The sequence below is a fragment of the Pan paniscus genome, chromosome 1 (genome assembly GCF_029289425.2).
Source record: "Pan paniscus chromosome 1, NHGRI_mPanPan1-v2.0_pri, whole genome shotgun sequence".
NCBI classification, from domain to species: domain Eukaryota; kingdom Metazoa; phylum Chordata; class Mammalia; order Primates; family Hominidae; genus Pan; species Pan paniscus.
In genome coordinates this window covers 107,536,898-107,562,676 of record NC_073249.2, presented here as the reverse complement: position 1 = coordinate 107,562,676, position 25,779 = coordinate 107,536,898, and the positions used below count along the sequence as shown (strand labels likewise).

The window sequence follows — 25,779 nt, the reverse complement described above, 5'->3', positions numbered from 1 at the left end:
TCAATTCATCAAGAAGATATGGTAGTTAGATATAAATGTGAAGTTTATAGCAGAAGTTCAAAACACACGAAGCAATCACTGATAGAATTAAAGAGATAAACAATTCCAAAATCCTACTAGTTTTAACTCTTCTCTCAATAAATAATAGAATTAGACCCAAAAATTCAATTAAAAACATATATTTGTACAACACCATCAGCCAACTGAGCCTAATTGACAATTACAGAACACTCTAACTAACAATAGCAGAATACATATTATTTTCAGTGCACATGGAACATTCACTAAGATATATCATATCTGATACATAAAACAAACCTTAACAAATTTTTTTAAAAAGTACATTCTCTGACCATAACAAAGTTAAACTAGGAAAGAATAACAAAAAATAACAGGAAATTCTCCAAATACATGGAAATTAAACAATAGACTTCTAAATGGGATCAAAGGAAAACCCTCAAGAGAAATTTAAAACTATTTTAAACTAAATGAGAATACAACACATAAAAATTTGTGAAATGCAGCTGAAAAGGTGACTAGAGGAAATTTATAGCATGCAAATGCTTACAGAAAAGAAAGGTCTCAAAACAATCTAAACTTCCACCTTAGGAATCTAGAAAGAGAGCAAAATAAACTCAAAGTAGCAGAAGGAAGGAAATAATAAAGATATGAGCAGAAAACAATGAGACTGAAAACAGAAAAACAATAGAAAGAATCAATGGAATATAAACTAATTATTTGAAAAGATCTATGAAATTAAGAAACCTCTACTAGACTAATAAAAAAAGGGGCCAGGCACGGTGGCTCACACTTGTAATCCCAGCACTTTGGGAGGTCAAGGCGGGTGCATCACTTGAGGTCAGGAGTTCAAGACCAGCCTGGCCAATACGGTGAAACCCCATCTCTACTAAAAATACAAAAAATTAGTAGGGTGTGGTAGTGCATGCCTGTAATCCCAGCTACTCAGGAGGCTGAAGCAGGAGAATGACTTGAACCCAGGAGGTGTAGGTTGCAGTGAGCCTAGATCATGCCATTGCACTCCAGCCTGGGTGACAGAACAAGACTCCATCTCCAAAAAAAAAGAGACAAAAAAGAGAAATGACACAACAACCAATATCAGTAACAAAAATAAGGTAATCCTACAAACTGTACAGATATTAAAAAGGATAACAGGAAATGCTACAAAAAATTCTATGCACAGAAATCTGACAACTTGGGGGAAATGGACTAATTTCTTTAAAACCAAAAACTACCAAAATCATTCAAGATTAAACAGGTAACCTGCATAGTTCTATAACAATAAAAAAAATTAAATCCATAGTGAAGACCTTGCCAAAAAGAAATCTGTAGACCCAAGTGGTTTCACTAGAGAATTCTACCACTTAAAGAAGAAATTATACCAATTTTACACAATCTCTTCCAGAAAACAGAAAAGAAACAAAAGCTTCTATGGAGCATAAAACAACTCTATCTTGGAAGCTAATCTACCACGTTGGCTTCTGCTTAACCCCCGTTCCAGAAAGTCCTCTAAGATTTCCAGTTTATCTATTGTTCCTTGTGTACAAGAAGGTACTTCCCGTAAATCCTGCCCTTAGGACATATTTCTAGTATTGCCTCTGAAGCACATGTACCCCTCCTCTAAGGTATATAATCCTTGGGTCTGGGGGTTAATGATGCAGGGATTCATCTTCTTGTCTTACCACTACTTGAGACACACATGGCTTCTGTTTGTAAGTCCCTATTAAATGTTTCCAAGAAACTGGATTTATAAGCCTCTTTCTTCAGCCTTTAAGCTTCTTTGAACTTTGGGATAGGTTTGCAAAGACCTGCCTCTGTGAAACAGCTTCTCAGTTCATTTTACAAAGCCAGCATTACTTTGTCTCCAAAACCAGACACAGATAGCAAAAGAAAAGAAATCTACAGACCAATATCTCTTATGAACTCAAATATAAAAATCCTCAGCAAAATATTAACAAATAAAATTCAGTAATATAGAAAAAAGTACAATACTCAACACCAAATGGGGTTTATCCTGGAAATGCAAGGTTCATTCAATATTTGTAAATCAATGAATACACCACATTAATGGCCTAAAGAAGAAAAACCACATGATCATATAAATTGACACAGGAAAAGCGTTTCACACAATTCAACATCAATTCATAATATAAACTTTCAGTGAACTAGAAATACAAGAGAACTTTCTACAAAAAACCTGCAAGTAACATCATAACTTAATGGTAAAACACTGAATGTTTTTCTCTTAAGATCAGGATATCAAAGATTTACAAGCTCACCACTGTTATTCCGCATACTGGAAGTCTGAGCCCATGCAATAAGGCAAGAAAAAGAAATCAAATGCCTATTTGGTAGTTATTTAAAATACCTGCAAAAAGAGAAATACTTAGGTATAAACCTAATATAACATTTACAGTACTGTATGCTGAATACTGCAAAATGCTAATGAAATAAATCATTATAAAGAAGATCTATAAAAATAGAAACAAATACTGTGTTCATGTACTAGAAGATTCAACGTACTAATGATGTCAGTTCAACCCGAATTAATCTATATATTTCACACAATTCCAATAAAAATTTCAGCAAGAGTTTTTTAAGGTATAGAAAAGCTAATTCTAGGCGGGGCGAGGTGGCTCACACCTGTAATCCCAGCACTTTGGGAGGCCGAGGTGGGCAGATCACAAGGTCAGGAGATCGAGACCATCCTGGCTAACATGGTGAAACCCCATCTCTACTAAAAATACAAAAAAGTAGCCAGGCGTGGTGGTGGGCACCTGTAGTCCCAGCTACTCGGGAGGCTGAGACAGGAGAATGGCATGAATCTGGGAGGCGGAGCTTGCAGTGAGCCAAGATCGCACCACTGCACTCCAGCCTGGGCAACAGAGCGAGACTCTGTCTCAAAAAAAAGAAAGAAAGAAAGAAAGAAAAGCTAATTATAAAATTTATATGGAAATGTAAAGGAACTAGAATAGCTACAACAATTTTGAAAATGAATAATAAAGTTGGAGGAATCACATTACTCAATTCTAAGACTTAGTATTAAATCTACAGTAATCAAGACACTGCAATATTGGCAAATGAATAGACAAATACACCAAGAAAACGTAAGAGAGTCCAGAAATAGACCCATACAAACATGGCCAATTGATTTTTATAATAAATGTGCAAAAGCAATTCAATGGAGAAAGGAGAGTATTTTAAACAAATGGTAATGTCATCCTACATCACTTTTTCTCACTACTACTACGACCTCCCAGACTAAGCCACCATCATCTCTCCTCTGGCTACTGTGATTGTCTGTCTACTCTTAACTGTTCTACCTTAACACACTATTCTCCTTCAGGCCAAATGTGCTTTTTGAAATGCAAATCTGATCAAGTCACTCCCTGCTAAAATCATCTGGAGTGTCCCATTCCTCTTAGGATAAATACAAAATTCCTTTGATATGATTTACAAGGCCATGAATTGTAAGGCTCCTATCTAACTCTCCAGCAGCATCTTTCACTTCATCATGTACTCACCATACTCCCTCCCATGAAAAAAATCTTAGCATGTTTCCTCTATCTGATATGCTGTATTTTTTCTCCAGATTTCAGTTCAATCCTTACTTCTTCAAAAAAGCCTATCCTAACCTAACTAGTTCAAATCCTTTTATCATAGGCCTCATCATACTATGAACTAATCCTTTAATGCCCTTGTCATCATTGTAATGTTACATTTCAATGAGTGATTGAATTTAAGTGTGACTACTTGATGGCTGCTCTTCCATGAAGGCAGTATATGGGTCCATTTGCTCCCCACTGTATCCCCAGAGTTTTAGCATAATTAAAACTCAACAAATGTTTGTTTTTGTTCTTCAGACAGGGTCCACTCTGTTGCCCAGGCTGGAGTGCAGTGGTTCAATCTCGGCTCACTGCAACCTCTGCCTCCCGGGCTCAAGCGATTCTCTGTCTCAGCCTCCCGAGTAGCTGGGATTACAGACACACTGCCACCACGCCCAGCTAATTTTTGTATTTTTAGTAGAGACAGGGTTTTGCAATGCTGTCTAGGCCGATCTCGAACTCCTGGCCTCAAGTGATCCGCTCACCTCAGCTTCCCAAAGTGCTGAGATTACAGGTGTGAGCCAGCATGCCCAGCTGAAAAACTCAATAAATGTTTGTTAAATGAGTAAGTGAATTATCTTATTTATTCCTCACAATCACCCTATGAAATATGTACAATTATTTTTTCCATTTCATAGATGGAAAAACTGAGGCATCAAGAGTTTAGGTAAACTGCTCTTGATCATATAGCTAACAAGTAAAGAGCTGCACACCAATCAAGACATTCTGATCCTGAGAATCCAGATATTGATGTTGTTCATATATAATGAGACGGCCAAGTAAAAAGAGCACCCTGGAGAACCTCCGATAAGCCTGCCCACTGGGAGGACAGGGCGGGGCCTCAGGAAGCTCCTGCCGTTTGCGGGGTGGGGGATGAACTTGACCCCTCCTGCTCTTATGTGGTAACCAGGGATTCAATCTGTGATGCAGAAAGCCTGCTAGCAGGACTCTCTCTTTGCTGAGAGTCCCTGTGGCCCTTTTTGTCCTTTTCACCCAATAAACCCTGCCGTACTCACCCTTTAAAGTGTCTGCAAGCCTAACCTTTCCTGATCCTGCGACAAGAACCCGGTTTTTTCCTACAACATATTGTTTGAGAAACATAAGGCTTGAGAAAGGGTGAGTGAAATGCAAACCAAAAAAAAAATCTTTTTCTCTTTCGCTTCTAAGCCTTTTTTCCTTCGGATTTCTTCTGAGGATAGAGGAAACTGTACCCCCACTCCCATTGCTCCTGGAGATCTGGAATGTCGGCCTCAGTCCAACCCAGCCTTTCCATGGCCTTTTCTTTCTTTTTTTGGTACAGATGGGCGAGCAGCAGTTCCCCGCCGCCCTCCCCTCCCCGTTGGGAAGCATGACCCAAGGGCCCCACGAGGCTGGCTGGCACTCCCTGCCAAGCGCCCGTGGAGTCTCCCCCTCCCCCAGCCAGGGAGTCCAGCTCCATCCCACAGCAATTATGCTTCTCTCCCTAGTGGAGGAACAACTTGCATAAGAATAATAAGTTCTTCCCCCAGGCATCCTTTTCTCTTCACCCTGTCAGCAGTTAACACAGCCCAGCATCTAAGCTGTCTCATCCTTTTCTCTACCTTGTCAGCAGGTAACTTTGAAACCAGGTTTTTTTCTTTTTGGAAGACATTTTGCTGGGCCAGGAATGATGGGGATCACTATTTATATTTTCTGTAGTTTTAGTTGTGAGAAAGGATTTGTGAGGTTCGTCTTAAGCTGCAACCAATCTAGCGTGCTTTGCATGACTTTCTGTATAGTCCTCAGCAAACTTTGCTGCAGGCCTCCATCTTGCTGTCCTTGGGAGCAAGACCTGTAACCACATAGCAATGTTTTATTCTAGCCTTTGCCATTTTACAATGGTGGCCCCAGGTTCAATCCTAGCTTAGCGAATGAGTCCTTTATGGTTTCATATCTGCATAACCTTTTGCTGCTTATTGACTCTCTTCCCCTCCACGCACTGCCTTGGATTTTCCTTTCTCTGAGCCTTTAGTAAAGTTTGAAAGCCAGAAGTATTGGTAGCTTGGCCCAACTAAAGTTGGCTAATAATGGAGTTAAAAGGATTTTCTTAAGGAGCACTCAGCTTAATTAAAGTGGATATCCAAGTTATAGCTCTATTTATAAGGCCTTTATGTTTTCCTTTTATTGGACCTTGTTTTTCTGGGAAAAGGTTTTTTTCAGTTGACTGAATTATTTTTCTCGATTTTGCCTTGCCACTTTTAATGCACATCTGAGTGGGGAGAGACCTCTCCTATCCTCATGGAACCCCAGGAATTAAAAGCAGATAGATTCCTCTCCCCATTTGAAAAGATCTTATGACAACTGGGGTTTCTTCTGCCTGTCTATGTGGTTACATATGTGTGATGTCTCTAAAAAGAGCTCTAATTAATTGGCTTAAAGGAAGATAAGTGCTTGGATCAAATATTTTTTAAAGGGAAGATAAAAGCTGTGGTACCTTTCAGTTCATATAACTTTAATCTTTGTAAAATAAAGACTGACTTAAAGATTATTGGTAAAAAGCAGATATCATCAAAATATAAATAGGTGGACTAAATTATGCAGGTCAGATGCAAGGTTTGTTAAGTGTTTTAACATGCAAATTTGATCTTAGTGTGCTATCAACACATATTCAAATGATATAAACAGCTTGATGAAGACGGTTAACAAGGTATATAAAAATTGGTCTAAAAAATGCATCTTTACTTAAAACCAAATATAATTTTTACATTTTAGCTGAAAAAATTAGTATAAAACATCTATAGTGTGAGAGTCTATAAGTTAAGGGATTCAATATTCTTCTGAAAAGTAATTGCTATATATTAATAGGAAAGACTATACTTACCAAGACTTTTTTCAATTCTTCAAGTTCTACTTCTTTGTTATTTGTAAGCTTAGTCATCTCTTCTAAAATGAGCAAAAAAAAATGTGTTAAAAAGCTGGATTAAAAGAATAAGAAAAGAGACAGAAGGAACAAGCATAATACTACGCAAAAGGGAAAAATCAGGAGAGACAAATGCAACTAGAGCAATGTAAAGCATAGAGGGAGTCCAAATCTAACTATGCAAAGCTAATAAAAGATAAATATTAATAGTAATGTTTCTCTAAAGTTAATGCCATTGCCAAATAACCCAAAGTTCATAAAGCAAAATAAGCAATAAATCTATATAAAATATATTTGAAATGAGGTCAGAATGTACATTTACCTTCAACTCTTCACTGTCTAAACATCTGACATTTTAATCTTCACTCCAAACTTAAAATAAGTGATTCTCTTTTCTCAAGCTAACTCTGAGCATTGTACTTTGGATTTCAACATTCCCACCTCCTCTGAGACTTTGCCCTTACGCTACCAATATACACAGATTCTATGTAGAGGAATCTTTAATTTCCCTTATCTCGTCTAAACATTCTATTTGATTATAAAACAATACCTGACCTTTCTGCTCTTTCAAGCAGCTATCAAATTTCTTACTTTGTTTTTCCAACAAATTCCTATTTGCTACCTACACATTTCATTTTGAACTCCAAGTAAAACTAATGCTTATCACCATAATAATAAAATTGTCATCTTAAGGATCACCAATAACCATTTTGTGATACAATTCTTAAGTCTTCATCATTGTGGAGGTTTGTACTATTTGATACTATTAACTTCTCCCCATTTTTTCCTCTTTGATTTTGCACTATTCTTATGTCCTGTTTCCTCTCTACCTCCTGTTCTTGTTTTCTTTGCTGACAGCCTTCTTTCTTGCCATCCTAAAAAATAAAGCCCAATGTTTTTCTTTCTACAGTTCCATGAGTTCAACATTATGCTAATAAATTGAAAAATCTTTCCAGCCCAAGCCTCCCGCATTTTTCAACTTTCTTATATTTTTAACCTGCCCACAAAAAATTAAACCAAAAAAGAAACTGCCTACAGAGTTCCCTAATATGTCCAGCTGTCAGCTAAAAATTTGTTGTGTCTGAAATATTGTCCTTCCTCACTGTTAAGGGTCATTATTGATTAATGGAAATGTAATAGACTTACTGAAAATTTCTCAAACTCTGTACATTTTTTAAAATACTTGCAATAATTGTCCACAGTCTTTAAAGAAAATTAACAAAATATAAAATGTCAATATAGAATCCAAAAGAAAAACCTGACGTATACATAGCTTATTTAACTAGAAAGTGTTATTTCAGGTAAAAATACTTAATTTTTAAAAACTCAAAAATTGATTAAAGACAGTGGACTGAGCATGTCTCTATATGTTCTCTCACCCCAATCCCACAAAATTAGAAAAAAAAGTACGAGAAAAAATATATATAAAAGAACAACATTAACAAAATAAGAGACTATCATTAACAAACCAGAAAATTAAGGAATCCTTGGAGAAAAAAAAAAAAACTCACACTAATTCAATGAAGGCTATGTGGAACAAGACCAAGTGACCATACCTCTCACCACAAAGCCCACCTCAGGATAAAGTAAGGATCCTAGGAATTTGGGTGGCAGATGAGGTAGTGTTACAAATAGCTTATTATTCTTAAGCAGGATAAACATCCCCTATAGTAAAAGACAAGCTGCTATGCCCACCTTTCCCCACAGCAACTCCCACTCACTCCCATAATCAGAAGAATTAGATTGTAATACACAAGTGGGAAAAGAAGAATACTTATACTTAGAGAGTCAACAATCAGGTACCAACAATTTGTGAAGAAAAGCAAAACAATGAAAAAGAAAGCTCCAAATTAAACTGTGAAAAAAACTAAAACCCAAAGAAAAAGAGTTAATAGAGTGAACAGAAACAGATATTTGACTAAGTATAGTGTTCCAACAGGATACCAGATCCCTGAAATACATTACCTAGAGCTCTTAGAAATTTAAAATTTGACAACTGAGATTTTGAAAATAGCAAAACAGACATATTTAAAGATTGAATTAGCAAGGGAGAAACAAATTTAGATAGAGAGATAGAGATGAGATAGATAGAGATACAGATACAGATACAGATGGAGATACAGATAGAGATGAGATAGAGATACAGATACAGATACAGATACAGATAAAGATAGAGATACAGACAGAGATAGGATAGAGATACCTCCCAATTCAGGAAAAAGAACAAAGAGGTAGAAAATGTAAGACGAAAGTTTAAAAACAAGAAAGGCTTCAAGATGGCTGACTAGAGGCATCTGCCCACTCACCTCCTCCACAAAGAATAACTAAATTAGTGAGTAGATAAATTACACTTCAAATAGATCCTCTAAGAAAGAACACTGGAATTCAAAAGAGATGTGTCAGGAAACACCTAAGGCAAGGAAGGAGAGGAAAGCTAGGCAGCCTGCTCAGAATGGGCTGGGAGCCTGGAAAGGCTCCCTAATGCAGGGAAAGGGTAAGTGAGAAAGCCCCAACCATCCACAGTTCCACTGCAGACTCCTGTAATCCTAGCCATTGTAGACTCCTTTGGACCCTGAGATTAACATAGGTAGCTGCCTAGAGATCTCACAAAGGCATTGCTCCATAGAGGGAATTTATGCTGGGTCCCACCCACCCTCTGAGTTCTAAGCAGCTATAGCCCAGTACCATTTTGAGAGCCCAGCCCCCAGGAGATTACATCCTGCTCTGGGGCCCAGCAACCCCCGCATCTCCATATCTCTGGAGCCCCACTGACATCCCCCCCCTGCCAATACTCACTGCTGGCTACTGCTACCAAGACTGAAGTGCACCCCACTGGCAGCAACCCTGCCCCCTACCAACAGCAGGACTGCAGCACATCTTCCCGTGCGTGTGCCAGGAAAAGGCTCCCGCTCCTGCAGCTGCTACTACTGGCTGCTGCTGCTGGAGCCAAAGCATAAGCCAATGGCATCAATCCCATGTCACCCCAGCAGAAGGGCCATCACACATTTGCAAACACCCCAAGGACAAGCTACCTTGCTCACAGCCACAACCACTGCCACTGCCAGCTACCAGGTGAAGCCAGAACCACTAGCAGCAACCTCACTGCCCCCAGCAGCGGGGTCACATGCCCTGAGTACAGGCTCACGGACAGCTGATGCCTGGGGCTGAAGCGCACACTCCTCAGAGGCCTGCCTATAGCTGCTGCCACCTACAACAATCGCACACTCCCTGGCAGCAGGGCCGCAGCACACTTGCACAAGCTCTAAGGGCAGGCTCCCCCAGCTCACCACAACTGCTGCAGCACTCACCTGAGTGCTCCATCAGGGACGTAGGAATCACCCCACCCCTGCCCACCAGAGCCAGCACCTATAAACACAACTGGGAAGCCTGAAGATAGGCCCACGAGGACTATCTCTGCTCCCTCAAGTGCCTGAGTACACTGTCCAAGAGCCTAGGGATCACACTGCCCCATCCACCACCATTAGCACCTAAGCACTCTTCCTGGGTGCCTGATGAAGGGTCAGCCAGGCCTGCCACTACCACCACAGCTGGCACTCACCCACATGCGCTTGCCTGTAGGCCTGCGGACTGGCCCACACAGTCCATTGCAGCCACCGCATTGCAACATTTTTATTTCCTTCATAGCACTTATCCCAATTTATAATTAAATATTTATTTGTGATTATTTGTTTTGTATGTCTCTCCAAGAAGAGTGCAAACCTCATGAGAACAAATACCATGTCTGTTACATTCCTCATTACATATCCAAGGCTAAATAAGGAATAAACATCTAAGCCTTAGTTCAATAGTTACTATATTATATATCTGATAATCAAAGCAGAAGCAATAGAACCTACTAGGAGGGGAATCTGTTACATACCAAATTGAAAGCAAAGATAGATCCAGATATGGAAAAATAAGTACAAGAATAAGACACATTTACAGCAATATTAGACTGAATTGAAGATGGGCAATGCATGAAGCAGCAAAGAAAACTGTAACAAGTTAAGAAACTGAGAAAAAATTACTTGCCAAAGATTTCCTATTGCAGTTGACTTCAATTCACTTGGTATGCAGTACTCCCACTCTTTAAATGAACAATGAAAAGATAAATGATATCTAAGTAGTTTGAACTTAGGCAATGAGATGCCTCTTAAATTTGCCACATAGAATAATCAGATTTGTATTTTTAAAGAAACACTCTAGCAGCAATGTAGAAAATGAGCAAAAGGTGGCTATCCTAGAAAGAAAAGGACTGATTCTCAAGCTATTGTAACTATAATAGCACTGGTCAAAGACGTCTGACCTAAAAGATACAAGGAGTAGAGCAAGCTATATCTGAGCAGTACATAGGTTAAAAGTGTTTTGAGGATTGCGACTGCTGAGGAAATGATGGAAGACCACTTTAACCAAGATGTAAGTCTAAGAAAATACCATCAAGGAAGAATGTAAAGTGTAGCCAGGAAACAAAGAAGAATGAGAGTTGTTGGGGTAAGAAAAAAGATTATTAAAGAAAGGCAAAGCAAACAGAAGCTTAGTTAAATATAGCAAGGGGGGATGAATAAAGATTAGGACAAATGGGGGTAATCTGAAGCACGGTTTGATGATTAATCTTACAAATACAATTTTTGTACCATTATGTTCTTTACATGCATCCTGAAACTCTAAAACCAAGAAAGAGAAAATGAGGAATTGAACTGTTCTAGATCTGTGGAAATCAAGAAAATGAAAAGATTCAAATGATAGTTAAGAGGAACTTTTAAGTTAGTTATATTTTATGAGTTAGGTGTTAAGGAGCACCACAAAACCAATTAGCAGTAAAGCATAAGGGAAGGAGAATAAATAGTACAGAATATCCTTCAAGATTACTGGTTTTGAGACCATATTGTCACCCAAAGAAGTAGAGTATCTATGTCACTGTTAATGCTACCTTCCTACACATGATGTTTTGTACACTCCTTCATCCTCTACAACTATCCAAAGCCTTAAAGTCTACTTTTAAATTTAAATCTACCTTTTCCATAAGCCTTTTCCAACTATGCAGTACACATTGCTATCTTAGGCTTCCTCTTGGTATCAGTATTAACATACCTCCATCAATAAGAAATCTGTGAGCATTCACCCAAAATATATTAGTATGTATAAAACACAAATGCATATTTATATTTACATAAATGTATAATCAATGTTATAAATTAATGTTTATAAATATAAATTTATAAAATATAAATATGTATTATACTGTTCATTATAAAACATATTTAAAACATAAAAATAAATAAAAATAGAAATTCTAATATTTTCTTCCCTTTTCCTAAAGGAAATTTTGCTCACCCCTTCATTTTGGACACCATTACTCTAAGGGTTTTATGTATTTAAGCTTCCTCCAACAATAATCAGAGATTTCTCAAAAGGATGGTATGTTACTTCTATACATTCCTACAACATCTAAGGCAATGCTAAAAAACACACATGGTTCTATTTCACAATTCTAGAATACTTTTTTCAAATTTGTCAAAATATATTGCTCTACTATGAGAAAATCATATAATACAATTGCATTTTTAATATGACAAATAGCCACTTAATTTCAATAATAGACTGAATTATTACAAATAAATATTCATTAAAGACATTTTAAGAAACAAAATTCTTCCTTAGCCTAAGACATTAAATTAAACAATTCTAAAGAAAATAAGTATAGGTATACAAAAATTAACTCAAGATGGATTAAAGACTTAAATGTAAGACCTAAAACCATAAAAACCCTAGAAGAAAACCTAGGTAATACCATTCAGGACATAGGCATGGGCAAAGACTTCATAACTAAAACACCAAAAGCAATGGCAACAAAAGCCAAAATTGATAAATGGGATCTAATTAGATGAAAGAGCTTCTGCACAGCAAAAGAAACTACCATCAGAGTGAACAGGCAACCTACAGAATGGGAGAAAATTTTTGCAATCTATCCATCTGACAAAGGGCTAATATCCAGAATCTACAAAGAGCTTAAACAAGTTTACAAGAAAAAAACAAAAACCCCATCAAAAAGTGGGCAGAGGATATGAACAGACACTTCTTAAAAGAAGACATTTATGCAGCCAACAGACATATGAAAAAATGCTCATCATCACTGGCCATCAGAGAAATGCAAATTAAAACCACAATGAGATACCATCTCACAGCAGTTAGAATGGTGATCATTAAAAAGTCAGGAAACAACAGATGCTGGAGAGGATGTGGAGAAATAGGAATGCTTTTACGCTGTTGGGAGTGTAAATTAGTTCAACCATTGTGGAAGACAGTGAGGCGATTCCTCAAGGATCTAGAACTAGAAATACCATTTGACCCAGCAATCCCATTACTGGGTATATACCCAAAGGATTATAAATCATGCTACTATAAAGACACATGCACACATATGTTTACTGCAGCACTATTCACAATAGCAAAGACTTGGAACCAACCCAAATGTCCATCAATGATAGACTGGATAAAGAAAATGTAGCACATATACATCATGGAATACTACGCAGCCATAAAAAAGAATGAATTCATGTTCTTTGCAAGGACATGGATGAAGCTGGAAACCATCATTCTCAGCAAAAATATCAAAAGGACAGAAAACCAAACACCATATGTTCTCACTCATAAGTGGGAGTTGAACAATGAGAACACATGGACACAGGGAGGGGAACCTCACACACCAGGACCTGTTGTGGGGTGGGGGGCTGGGGGAGGGATAGCATTAGGAAAAATACCTAATGTTAATGACGAGTTGAGGGGTGCAGCAAACCAATGTGGCACATGTATACCTATATAACAAACCTACACGTTGTGCACATGTACCCTAGAACTTAAAGTATAATAATAATTTTTTAAAAGTAAGTATAGGTATATATAATGATTTAAAACACTATTTTATGCTCGAAGGAAGAATAAAAAATGGAATGGTTTATATTATAACCATTCTAATTTAAAGTTATACTAAGAAGATAAAATTATTTGCATTTGATAGTACAATTTTACATGATAAAGGGTTAATCTATAGTGGAAAATTAAGCCTCACCAAAAAAAAGGATAAATATGGTCCAAAAGTTCAACCAAACAACCTAACTACTTGTGAAATGTAAAGCACACATTTCCGATACTAGGTAATATTTTAGTTGATAATTATTTTAATTATACAACTATTTAAATCTAATAATAAAGCTTACATAAAGTAATGAAAATATTTTATAAAATATTTGTCAATTCATGAATATTTTTAATTTATAAAAAATAGTTTTTCACTAAAATTGGAAAATACTTTATTCTTTGCAATTTTCCACATTTGTAGATATGAAGAGTTATGAATATGAAGCATAGGTTATTAGAATTATCGAATTACATGGCCATAAATTATAAAATAACTACTGTAGAGAATGTCTCTCTCATGGCCATGAAAGTTGTTGAATTTTAATAACACCTTATGATAAAACAGGATCACATTTTCCTGTGAATAGTACATAATGTAACACGACAAAGCAATGAAATTTCAAAATTCAATTAAACAATAACAGACATTTCTCACAAAGAATTATTAAGGTCTCTGAATCCTAAAATAAAGAAAACAGAATATCAACTTCTCTTAGTTGTATTCTGTTAGGAGCCTCAGACCTCTCTTAGGCTCTCCACACGTCTAAATATCTATTAACTGCATAATAAAACTGAATAAAACACTCTTTCTTAAGGTTTAAATTTTCTACCTTCAAATACTGAAATAAAAATATTATCAAGCAATCTCTACTGGCAAATGACAGAGGAGAAATTATATTTTATTTCAAAACAGTGTTTATGATTCTATAATAAGTTAATATTATTAAAGTACACACATTATTCTCTAAGTCTTACCCAGTTCACTTGATTTCTTTTGAAGCTCCATGGTAAGTATTTTCAATTGATCTTCATTTTTTTCCAATCTTGTAAAATATATCATTTTCAATACAAAATATTATTTTAGTCAGAATTTATCTCATAACTAAAATTGGTGCAATTTAGCAACTGATATATCTTAGAATAGATTCACCGACTGGATTGTTAAACATTTATTAAGTACCTACTCTGCACCATATAGTGTAACATTTTAAAATAAGATATTACTATTATAAATACATAATTGTATATTACATTTATGTAATATACATAGATATACCTTAAAGCTTATGGTATAAGTTTTCTCTTAGCTGTTGATGATAATCAGATTAACGCATCCTAGAACTCTGAAAGAAAATGAGTATGTAACTACTATTATACTGAATTCTGCCTTAGGAACAATATAATTATGAGAACATGTATAATTTGGTTAACTTCTCTGGCTTTCTGTTTCCTCAAAGTATAAAACTGAGGTAATAGGGATAGAGGAATCTTAGGTAACCTACCATTTTAAAAATGAAAAATCACTGGATAGGTCAATTAAAAATATATAAATTAGGGGAGCTAGAAAGGCTAGCTTTTCCCTCACCATGCACAAGCAACAGAGAAAAAATATTGCTAGGCCCCGGCTATGGCTTCAGAGAGAAACCTGTTCTCCTTTATCCTACCAAACTTAATTAACCCTAATGCTAATGAGACAAAAAATAATTATCTAGGCCTCCTAACACAGCTTTATATAAATATTTCCTTAATATAGAGTAGTAGAAAATAGAGTCTTTAACACTCAAGCGTTAGAAAAACTGCTATTTAGATGAAATGAAAATACTAGTTTATTTTTTATGTAATCACATTTGTGAAACCATTTATTTAATAAGTTAATGATAATTAATTATATTAATTAAATTGATACTGATTAATTGGTTAATTTAATAAACATAGAGTAGTACTTACCTATGCCAGGCTAGCTGCTAAATTTATAAATCAGAAAGGTCTACAGACCTCAGTAAGATAAACCTGACAGCCTGGAAGCTACTTCTAGGAAGCTAATAATAATCTACAGAGTCATTAAATATATCATATCACTGCATCAACCCTTCATGAGTTTATGTATATAACTAAATTCTATGGCAAAGCATACATGAGAACTATCCTAGAGAACATCTTCTTTTACATCTTTTCCTAAGATATCTGTCTATCCAAAGAAACTTTTAAAATGTATTCCCACTTCATACATGAGACCTGACTACAGTTGTTATATGAATTACACACATCAGTTGGCAATGCAAAGAAAATGGCATTGAATATTAAAAGTAAATTGTTTTTTATTCACTTATTTTGTGTATTAAAAATAATAAATATTTTACCTTTGCTGTTCTGTTCTCAATAATTCTTCCAAGCTGCAGACAGTAGTTTCAAATTCAGTAACCACAAACGAATGAGCAGCTCTAGCTTTATTAGATTCTTCCATTTGAGTTTCTTTTTCTTCAGTTAGCTGACAAATTGTTTTTGTTGCTATCTGTAAATCTTCCTCTAAAGCCTTTTGAGTACTCTAAATGAAATAAAGTATAAAATAAGAGCAATGATCCAAGGCCTTAACCAAAAAAGCTGAACTTATCTGCTTCTATACATTTACTGCCCCTTTCCCACCCTCATATTTTCCTAACTATTATTCCTCCTTCCTACCCTGGAATGCCCACCCACTACTCTTATTTCAATTCACTGTTCTCCAAATCCCACCTATAGTTCCAGCTCCTCCATGGAGCCTTCCTAGCCAAACCAGCCATACTGTTCTTTCATTTCTTAGAACTATTAATTTATTACCTAAACCACCCTGTTGTCACCTGTCCAGGGTCTTGTATTTTAATTATACTTTTGATGTGTTTTTATGCAATGTCTCTAAACTATAGCATTTTGCAGACTAGGATTGTGTCTTCTCTAACTATTTGAAACTCCAGGTCCTTGTACATTGTATTAGTATTTAATAAATATTTGTTGCCTGATTGATAGTGTGAGACTTATTACACACTAATGAGTTTTTAAATCATACCACACTTCTTTGTAATGACACTTTAATATCTTCTAGTTCTTTAGTCAAATGATGCTGCTTCTCAATTGATTGTTTTAAGTTTTCACTCTGTAATTCTAAAAGAGAAAATTATAAATAGATAGTACTTAGCAGAAGATATATACCAAGAAAACTAAGTATTATTTGTGACAATTAGTCTTTTTCCTCCTTTAGATAATAGTCCAAAATGAGAAGAAAATATGCAAATATAGACACACAAATATTGGTCACCATCAAGCTTAATTGACTTTTCAAGATTGTTATCTCCCAAGAACTCAAAAATAAATATTTAAGGATTTACATTTTTTATAATAGCAAAACATTAGAAACAACCTAAATATCCAAAAGTAGACAAATTATGGAGGTACATATATGGGATGGTATACCACGCAGCCACTGAAAATGTAATACAAACTTTATTGATTATTAATTTGGATATTCATAAAATATAGAATAAAAAGAGTGGGTTTAAAACAATATTTAAACACTGTATGCAAAAGGAAAACATACACACTAAAATATGAAAAGTAATTTATCTCCCGATGGTAAAATTATTCACGATTTTATTTTCATTATTGATTATCTTGATTTTTTTATTTTTCAAAATACTCTATTAAATGATAAATAAAAGCTTTTGACTCCACTTAAGAGCCCATTTTTAATAAATACTAAGTCTCAGGTACTAGTCTATATGTTTTATATTTGTGCACTCATTTTTAAACATCATAAAAACAATAGGAGAAAAAAGAAGTTCATTATATTCTCTGAATTCAAATTATACGATTTCCTTTTACTAAGCTACCTGGCCTCGGGCATGATACTTAACCAGTCTGACTACTTTTCCAACCTGGCATGTTAGAATAATGATAATTATTCATATTATGAAGAGTCACCTGCTGTTAGAATTAAACAAGATAATGCAACTTAAAATGCTTAAGCACAGTGTCTAATCTATAATCAATAAATGATAACTGCTATTAAGATGATAATGGTGATATATGGTAGAAACTGGACACTAATATTCATGATAATTTACAATATATTGGTCAGGCAGGCAAATAAACAATGATTGTGCTGATGGGTACTCACTGGAAGTTCTGGGAGTTTACCTACAGGGGACACCTAAGCCAAATAAGATCAGTCAGGGTTAGAGGTACAGGGAGACAGAAAAAGTTTAAAGACTTCAAGAAAGTAGCAGCTGAGTTGAAACATTTGAAAGACAGTAAGAATTAAATTAGCAAAGGTAATGGGAGTTAGGAGAGAAAAGGTCACGGGCAAGTGTAAGAGCACATACAAAGGAAAACACAGAAGAGATAGAATGACACATTCTGGCATCTAAAGAAAATGTATTTTAGGAGCATAAGGCTTGAAGTATAACAAATAAGTCACAGGAGATATGATTGGAAACATAACAAGGACAAGATCATAACAGGACTTATATAACTTGCTCAGAGTCTTCTGGTTCATAATTCATGAAGACCATGCAAAACAATAAAGGATGTTAAGCAACAGAAGTACGTGCCAAGTTTATATTTTTAAAATTCCATTCTGAAAAAAACTACATAGAATGAAAGGGTCATTGGTCCGACTCTGGGGAAAAAATAGAAAAAGTAAATCTGGGCCAGGCCCGGTGGCTCATGCCTGTAATCCCAGCACTTTGGGAGGCCGAGGCGGGTGGATCATGAGGTCAGGAGTTCGAGACCATCCTGGCCAACATGGTGAAACCCTGTCTCTACTAAAAATACAAAAATTAGGTGGGCATGGTGGTGCACGCCTGTAGTCCCAGCTACTGGGGAGGCTGAGGCAGGAGAATCACCTGAACCAGGAAGGCGGAGGTTGCAGTGAGCCAAGATTGCACCACTGCAGTCCAGCCTGGTGAGGGAAATGTTGACTAATGATTGTGGTGTCCATTATGATACTATTTCTTATGGTCTGGTGATAAATGTCTCCTCTGAAAAATCATAAGCACAAACTAGCCCTTAGGCATGTATCGGAACGGAATGTATACTGCCAGAATTTTCCAAAGAGCTCCAAGCCAAAATTTAATTTGAAGTGCTCCTAAGTTTCCCCAGGAGCCTAGAAAATGGAATACGCAAATTTTCTCCAGGCCTAATATACTGCTAATCCAGGCCTTAAAGAATTTCCACAAATAAAGTTACATGACCTCACAATCAACAAACACAATGGGAAACAAAGCACCACGAACAGAGTCAGCAAAATGAACAAAAGGCCAACTTAGATCTACAAAGATTTCATATTTTAGAATTATTGGCTATGAAATTTAAAAATAACTATTATCACATACTTTGTAAACTAAAGGAAGATATCAGTAAATCAATAAAACTACTAGAAGTAATACATAAAATTGAAACTGAAAACTCCAAAGGGATAATGATGAGCTTTGTCATTTAAACACTCCTGTAAAAGGGAATAAAAATTCACGATCAAATATTAAGAATATTAAAGCATTAAGCTCCTGACAAAAATAGGAATTTGCCAGGCCAAAAATGAAGAGAAAATAGAAACCTATAGAAGAAAAGTAACCACAAAACTTGTTTGTGCCCAGAGGTCATTTGCAGACCCTGGCAAAGTTGGACTTTTGGTTTGAAATATGATGGGATAGAGAATTTAAGATATATGAAAACCCAAAGATTACAGAAGGTAGAGGGTGTCTAAGAAGTAAACTTTTGTACAATAAGTTGGGACAGTTTTGATGTAAGGAGCAAGCAAAAGTAAACCAACTCACAGGCAGATTTGCAGCCCAGGTTCAAATCACCTGCGTAGTTCAGGACACCCCAAGCCTTCAAGCTGCCTTAAGGTTGTCCCAGATGGATAGAAATATCATGTGCATGGGGGGAAAAAAGCAAATCCTTCCAGGGGGATGTTAAGCAGGCCTTAACTTATTCCTACAAGTAATCTTTTTTTTCAAGTAAAAAAAATGAGCATAAAGTCAAAAACAATAAGGCACACAAGCAAACAAGGTACTTTGACTAAAAACTATCATAAACAAGACAGAAAGAGAATCACAAACATTTAAAATAAAAAAATCAGAAAAGGACTATAAAACAGCTATGGTTTGTATATTTAAAGAAAAGACAACCTCGAAAATAAGAAGAAATTGAAAACTAGATAAAGTAGAATGGCAGGTTAGAAAAAGAAGAATAACATCTTAAAATAAACATCTTAGTAACTAAAAATAAAATGGAGGAATTTCATGATGTGTGAGAAATAAAAGAGAAGAAAATTAGTGAATTACAATATAGGTAAAAAGAAATTAGGATAAGGTATAGAAAGGCAAAACTGTTGAAATAGAAAAAAGAGATTAAGAGTCAAAGAAGAGTTAGAAAATTAATGAAGGTTTTTATTTTGGTTTCAGGTTTGGTTTTGTTTGGTTTGTTTGTTTGTTTTGAGACAGGGTCTCACTCTGCCACCCAGGCTGGAGTGCAATGGAGCAATCATAGCTCACTGTAACCTCGAACTCCTGGGCTCAAGTGATCCTTCCACCTCAGCCTCCCAAGATGCAACACGGGTTTTTTCCATGTTTTTTTCTTACTCAGAAAATGAGGAAACAGAAAGTAGAGCAAATACAATATCTAAAGAGATTATTGTTGAGAATTTCCAAGAAACAATAGTAACAGACAGTAATTTACAGATTGAAGAAGCTATTAAACAAAACTAAGCGTATGAGTTAACATATTATACTGTAAATGCTAAAAATCGAAGATGAAGAAAATCTGAAAATCCATAAGAGAGGGAAAAGATATTACTGACTTCTTAAAATCAACAAAGTAAGCCAGGCGTGGTGGTTCACATCTGTAATCCCAGAACTTTGGGAAGCCAAGGCAGGAGGATCGCTAGAGCCCAGGAGTTTGAGACCATCCTGGGCAACACAGTGAAACCCTGTCTCTACAAAAAATGTTAAAATTAGCCAGGTGTGGTGGCATCTGCCTGTATCCCAGCTACTCAGGAGGCTGGGTTGGGAGGATCACTTGAGAGCATGATTGTGCCACTGCACTCCAGCCTGGGCAACAGAGCGAGACTCCATCAAGAAAGGAAGGAAGGAAGGAAGGAAGGAAGGAAGGAAGGAAGGAAGGAAGGAAGGAAGGATAATACCTTCCATGTGCTAAAAGAAATGTCTAGAAATAATGTACAGTGTGCCAACCTAGAAAGACATATCATGCAAACATATCCTTTATGGATGAGAATGAATAAACAAATTTTCAGACAAATGGAATCTATGACAGCTAATCACAAACATATTCTCACTAAAGGAGATTCTAAATATTCCTCTTCAAAACAGAAAGAAAATGGTCTGAATGAAAAGTTTAAGATACCAAAAAAAAGAGCAAAGAAATTGAAAAAAATACATGGGTAAAACGAAATAAATATTGTCTGTACAAAACAGTAATAATAATGTTCCGTCTATAGAACTAAAATACACATATTGTAGCACTATTCACAATAGCAATATGGAATCAACCAGTGTTCATCAACAGATGACTGGATAAAGAAATGTGTGTGTGTGTGTGTATATATATATATATATATATATATATATATATATACACAAATTGGAATACTGTTCAGCCATAAGAAATAATGAAATCATGTAAAATCTAATTGTTATCTATTTAAATTTTTGATAATTAATACTCTTTAAGAACCAACTATTATTAGCAAGTGACAAAATAAATTAGGCAATAACAAGCAAACATTAAAAAGGAAAACAAAAATTAGTTGATCATAATTAATTTAAATGAATATTTCTAGGCAGGGTGGAGTAGTTAGTAGCATACCAACTCTCACGGTGGAAACAACCAGAAAAGACAAAATGACATAAAAGGACTAAACGGGCTAAGATTCTTAAAAGAAAACTGCTGAAAGTGAACTGATAAAGTACAACTGACATCTGCCGATCTGGGCATAAGCAAAAGACTAAGATGCTGTCTTAACCCAGGCAGAGGCCTGTTGCTAAGGTACAGAAAAGCCAGCTTACTTTTGAGAGGTCTCAAAGAGCTGAAGAAACAAAATTGAAAACCTGAAAAACCTTATATACTTGGCCAGTTTCCTTTCATTTAGCTCAGTCTCTAACTGGAATCAGATAATCAGCCCAACACACCCCCAATTTCTCTCCAGCAGAGAAAAGACAACATCATCGGGAAGCTCCAAGATTTTTCTTATTACAATGTACAGAATTTAATTTTAAAAATTACAGGGCACACCAAAGGATAACAACAAATGCCCAAACAGCAAAATAAAAAAAAAAAGTAAAAAGAAAGAAAATCAAATAGTGGTTGCCAGAAGCTGCAGGAAGAAGGGAATGGGATGTTATTTTTTAATGGGTACAGAGTTTCCATTTTGCAAGATGAAAAGAGTTCTTGGATGGTGAGTTCTTGGAGAAGACAGATGGTGGTTATGGTTGCATAACAATGTGAACATACTTAATGCTATAGAACTGGACACTTAAATATGATTAAGATGGTAAATTTTATGTTACACGTATTTTACCATAGTTTTAAAAAAGAAACGATAGAAATAAACCAACAGATGAGACATATATTGAAATAAACAGAGAATAGCTATAAAATATCAATGACGAATATATATTTAAGAGGTGAAAAATGAGATTTTTAAAAGAGGAGAAAACTTAACCACAGAATTGGACTCTTAAATAATCAAATGGAAACTTCAAAATGAAAAATACATGATTCATTTAAAGTTAAGAATTCAGTAGATAGGTTTAAAGCAAATTAGACACATCACAGCCAGGATTAGATAACAGATCAGTAAAAAATATCCACACTGAACACAGAGAAAAACAAGTGGAAGATACATACCTATGGAAAACAATGAAAAGTCACTTAAATGAACACACTTCAGTGGGTATGAGTCTACAGGAATCATATAGAATTACAGTTATTTATTACTTTTTTCAGTTTATATGATAAGATTAAATATTATTTCATTCATCCAACTATTGAACTCATATTATGTGCAAAACCATATACTGGACACTACAGTTACAAAGATATTTAAGACCCAATCCCTCCTCAAGACACTCCTAGTCCCAGGGGACAAACAGGTAATGTTTATGCCCTTACTAAGAATTTAGCCAACAGACTTGGGGTGGAGAGAAGAGATTCATTTTGAGTACAGGAAGTAGCCAAAAGCATGGGGTGGGATTGAAAGGGCACAAAATATAGATGAAGTTAAATTATTTCAATATATCTGGAGTATATCATATAGTAATGACAGTAAGATGAAATTAGCAGGTATAGATTGGCAGAAACCAGATAATTATTTGCCATGTGAAGACAAGAGAATGTTTTGAAGAATAGAAAAACAACAAATGCCATAATATCCCTATAATGTTCTGGAAGGTGCATGGTGTTTCACAAACACTATGCATTCTAAGTGTCCTGCCGTTTAAAAAAGTTTGAAAAATATTCCCTAATAAGACAGTCTAAACATGACATAACACTCAGGATCCTTCATAAAGGGATCCAAATCTTTTACAATTTCATCTGTCTGAGTTCAATAAGATGTTGCCACACCAGTCAGTTTACTAAAAATATACCCTAACATTCCTACTTCCATGACTTGCACAAGCCGTTTATTCCACCTGTATTGTCTACTCCAGTTCACTGTCTAGTAAACTTTTAAACAGTTCAACAATTTTTCCCTAATGCCTTTCTAAAGGTCTCTCTCTGGGAAAAATTAGTAACTCTCTCCATCATGCTCCCATATGATTTGTTCATTCAAAAAATAATTTTTGCTAGGCGCAGTGGCTCACGCCCGTAATCCCAGAACTTTGGGAGGCTGAGGCAGGTGGACCACCTGAGGACAGGAGTTCGAAATCAGCCTGGCCAACAAGGCGAAAACCTGTCTCTAGGAAAATACAAAAATTAGCCAGGCGTGGTGGTACACACCTATAGTCCCAGCTACTAGGGAGGCTCAGGCAGGAGAATCGCTTGAACTCGGGAGGCAGAGGTTGCAGTGAGCCAAGATTGTGCCACTGCACTCCAGCCTGGGTGATAGAGTGAGACTCCATTTCAAAAAAAATAATATTATTATTAATTTTGAGTGCCTTATATGTGCCAGGCACTGCTCTCAGCACTTGGAATGCAACAGTTCCAAGTCAGTGAACAAAAAAGACAAGGTCTCTGTCTCTGTGGAGCATATAGTTGAAACATTTGAAAAAGGTAAGAGCATGGAAAAAGGAAAAGAAGAGTACATGTATTTTACAAAAGCTCCCCAGGTTAATCTATTATGCCCTCCTCCAACCGAACCAACTCAGATTGAGAAGTACAGTACTAGAAAGCATTACAACAAACTTGTAATGAAAGTCAATGTTTAGAACATAACTAGAGGAATACATAAGGCACATTATATTATCTTATATAAACTCTTACTTGTCTTTTCCTCTAATTGATTAACTTTATCTCTGGATTCCTCTAGCAGAAATGTTAAATCTTTCATTTTATTTTCTTTCTCAGTGATTTGGATCAATAGTAGTGATACCTAAAATATTTAAATAATACATTATCCATATGAAAAGTTAAATATGACACCTTAACATTTATAATACCTACAATTATTTTGTGTAATTGTCTACATGCTTTTCAGCTGGTCCACTTAACCCTCCCACCCTGGTCTCTACTCCCTGGCAGCCAATGTAGTTCAGAGAACTGGCCCTATTATCTTTGTAAGAGACAGTGGCATATCAAATTGAAAAAGGCAATCTCTAAACATCGGTATTCCAGGCACAGGGATGGGTGGGGGTATATATAATGGAAAAGTCAACATACATAATGGTAAGATTCAGTCTGTCTTTGCTATCCTGCCCAATTCAGCTCCAGAATGCCATCAGCCAAGTTTATATCCACAAGCAAGAATTTAGAAACCCCCAGCAAAAAAAGTGTTACGAATAATGACATTTAGGAGTCCTCAGCAAAAACACTAGCTGGCCATGCCATCATTTTACAAGGAAGCCCAACAATCTGTAAGCTCTGCCCATGCACCTAGAACTCCAAAAAGCGTTTCAGTACTTCACTCTATTTTTGTGGTTTTTATTATCCTCTCTGTACTGTGAATTAATTTTTTAAATTATGAAGTAGATATCCCTGTTAACCATATTAGAAGATATCTTGTGGCAAATCAGACAAGAAAAACTGCAAATATAGTGAGAAATAGAAGAGGATTCTATTATATATATTGCTTTCCATTTGAGAAGCAGAAGACTTGAAACTGATAGAGATGGCATAATAATAATCTGAAACATTCTTGTGAATGCCAAAGGATATAGAGTTAACATTTTCAAGTCTTCCACTATATGACATTAATATAAAAAACATCTGTGTCTTGTTTTCTTAGGCTAAAAAAGAAAAAAGAAAGACGCAACAGAATATTTTAGTTCCTCTTCATTGGTATTATGAATAGCACATTTCAAAACAAACTGCAAAATGTAAGTTGAGTAGTCAATGATCATCTATACATTTCATGAAGTTTTTGTCTGAACAAAAGTTCTCACAAAATAATATATTTTGAGGCAATATCCTATTACCCACTGATATAAATATTATAGAAGAATAATTGATTAAAACCCAAAAAAAGCTAGAGTGAGTACATATTTGAGTCAATGAAAATTAAGTGAGTCTAAAGGCTAAATATTAATATATGTATAATATTAACATTCTCTCATAGGAATTTATCATACTTTCAGTAAATATAAACTTCTTTTGAAATTTTAAGTTTTTAATGAATTAGCAAATATAAAGAATACAAAGAGTTGGTTTTTTAAAAAACCTGCTTTTCCTTGTCATTTATTTCCTTCTTGTATTCTTGTTCAAGGTGTTGGATTTTTTCATAATCTTCCTTTACTTTAAAAATAAAACAAATATACTGTAATGTCATAACATAATTGTATAACATTTCTATTACAAACAAAATTTAAAGTTTATTTCACCTCCTTATTTATCTCTAAATTATATTAAACTCTAAAAGTTTGTAATGAGCTAATATTGCTATTTTCCTCCTGTTTAGTAAAATAGTAAATATAAATAATATCAGTTATAATAACCTAAAATTCTACAATTCTTATATATAAAAGTTTATTCTCTAAAACACACTAATCTGAAACAACAGGTTTTAAATATATATAATATGATACATATACAATTATTTTAACATGCATACTATACCAAGATATGTAAAAAGAGACCAAATCACATTTCTAAAAAAAAAATAAAATTAGTTTGATTTCATGAAAGATGTAGTTTTAAAACCCAAAATTATTTTTA

The 25,779-nt window shown here is 35.3% G+C and overlaps 1 protein-coding gene across 7 annotated transcripts in view; it reads right to left on the bottom strand.

Moving 5' to 3' along the window:
- The window catches only part of SYCP1 (synaptonemal complex protein 1), a 142,933-nt gene that overhangs the window by 88,375 nt on the left and 28,779 nt on the right, over positions 1-25,779 (bottom strand). For all 7 annotated transcript variants that reach the window (XM_055114319.2, XM_055114349.2, XM_055114342.2 and 4 more), the window contains 6 exons: positions 25,286-25,359; positions 23,893-24,001; positions 16,463-16,557; positions 15,780-15,964; positions 14,395-14,462; positions 6,463-6,524 (listed from right to left, as the gene is read on the bottom strand). In XM_055114319.2, coding sequence (XP_054970294.2) covers positions 6,463-6,524; positions 14,395-14,462; positions 15,780-15,964; positions 16,463-16,557; positions 23,893-24,001; positions 25,286-25,359 — 593 coding nt within the window. The remainder of the gene's footprint in view (positions 1-6,462; positions 6,525-14,394; positions 14,463-15,779; positions 15,965-16,462; positions 16,558-23,892; positions 24,002-25,285; positions 25,360-25,779) is intronic.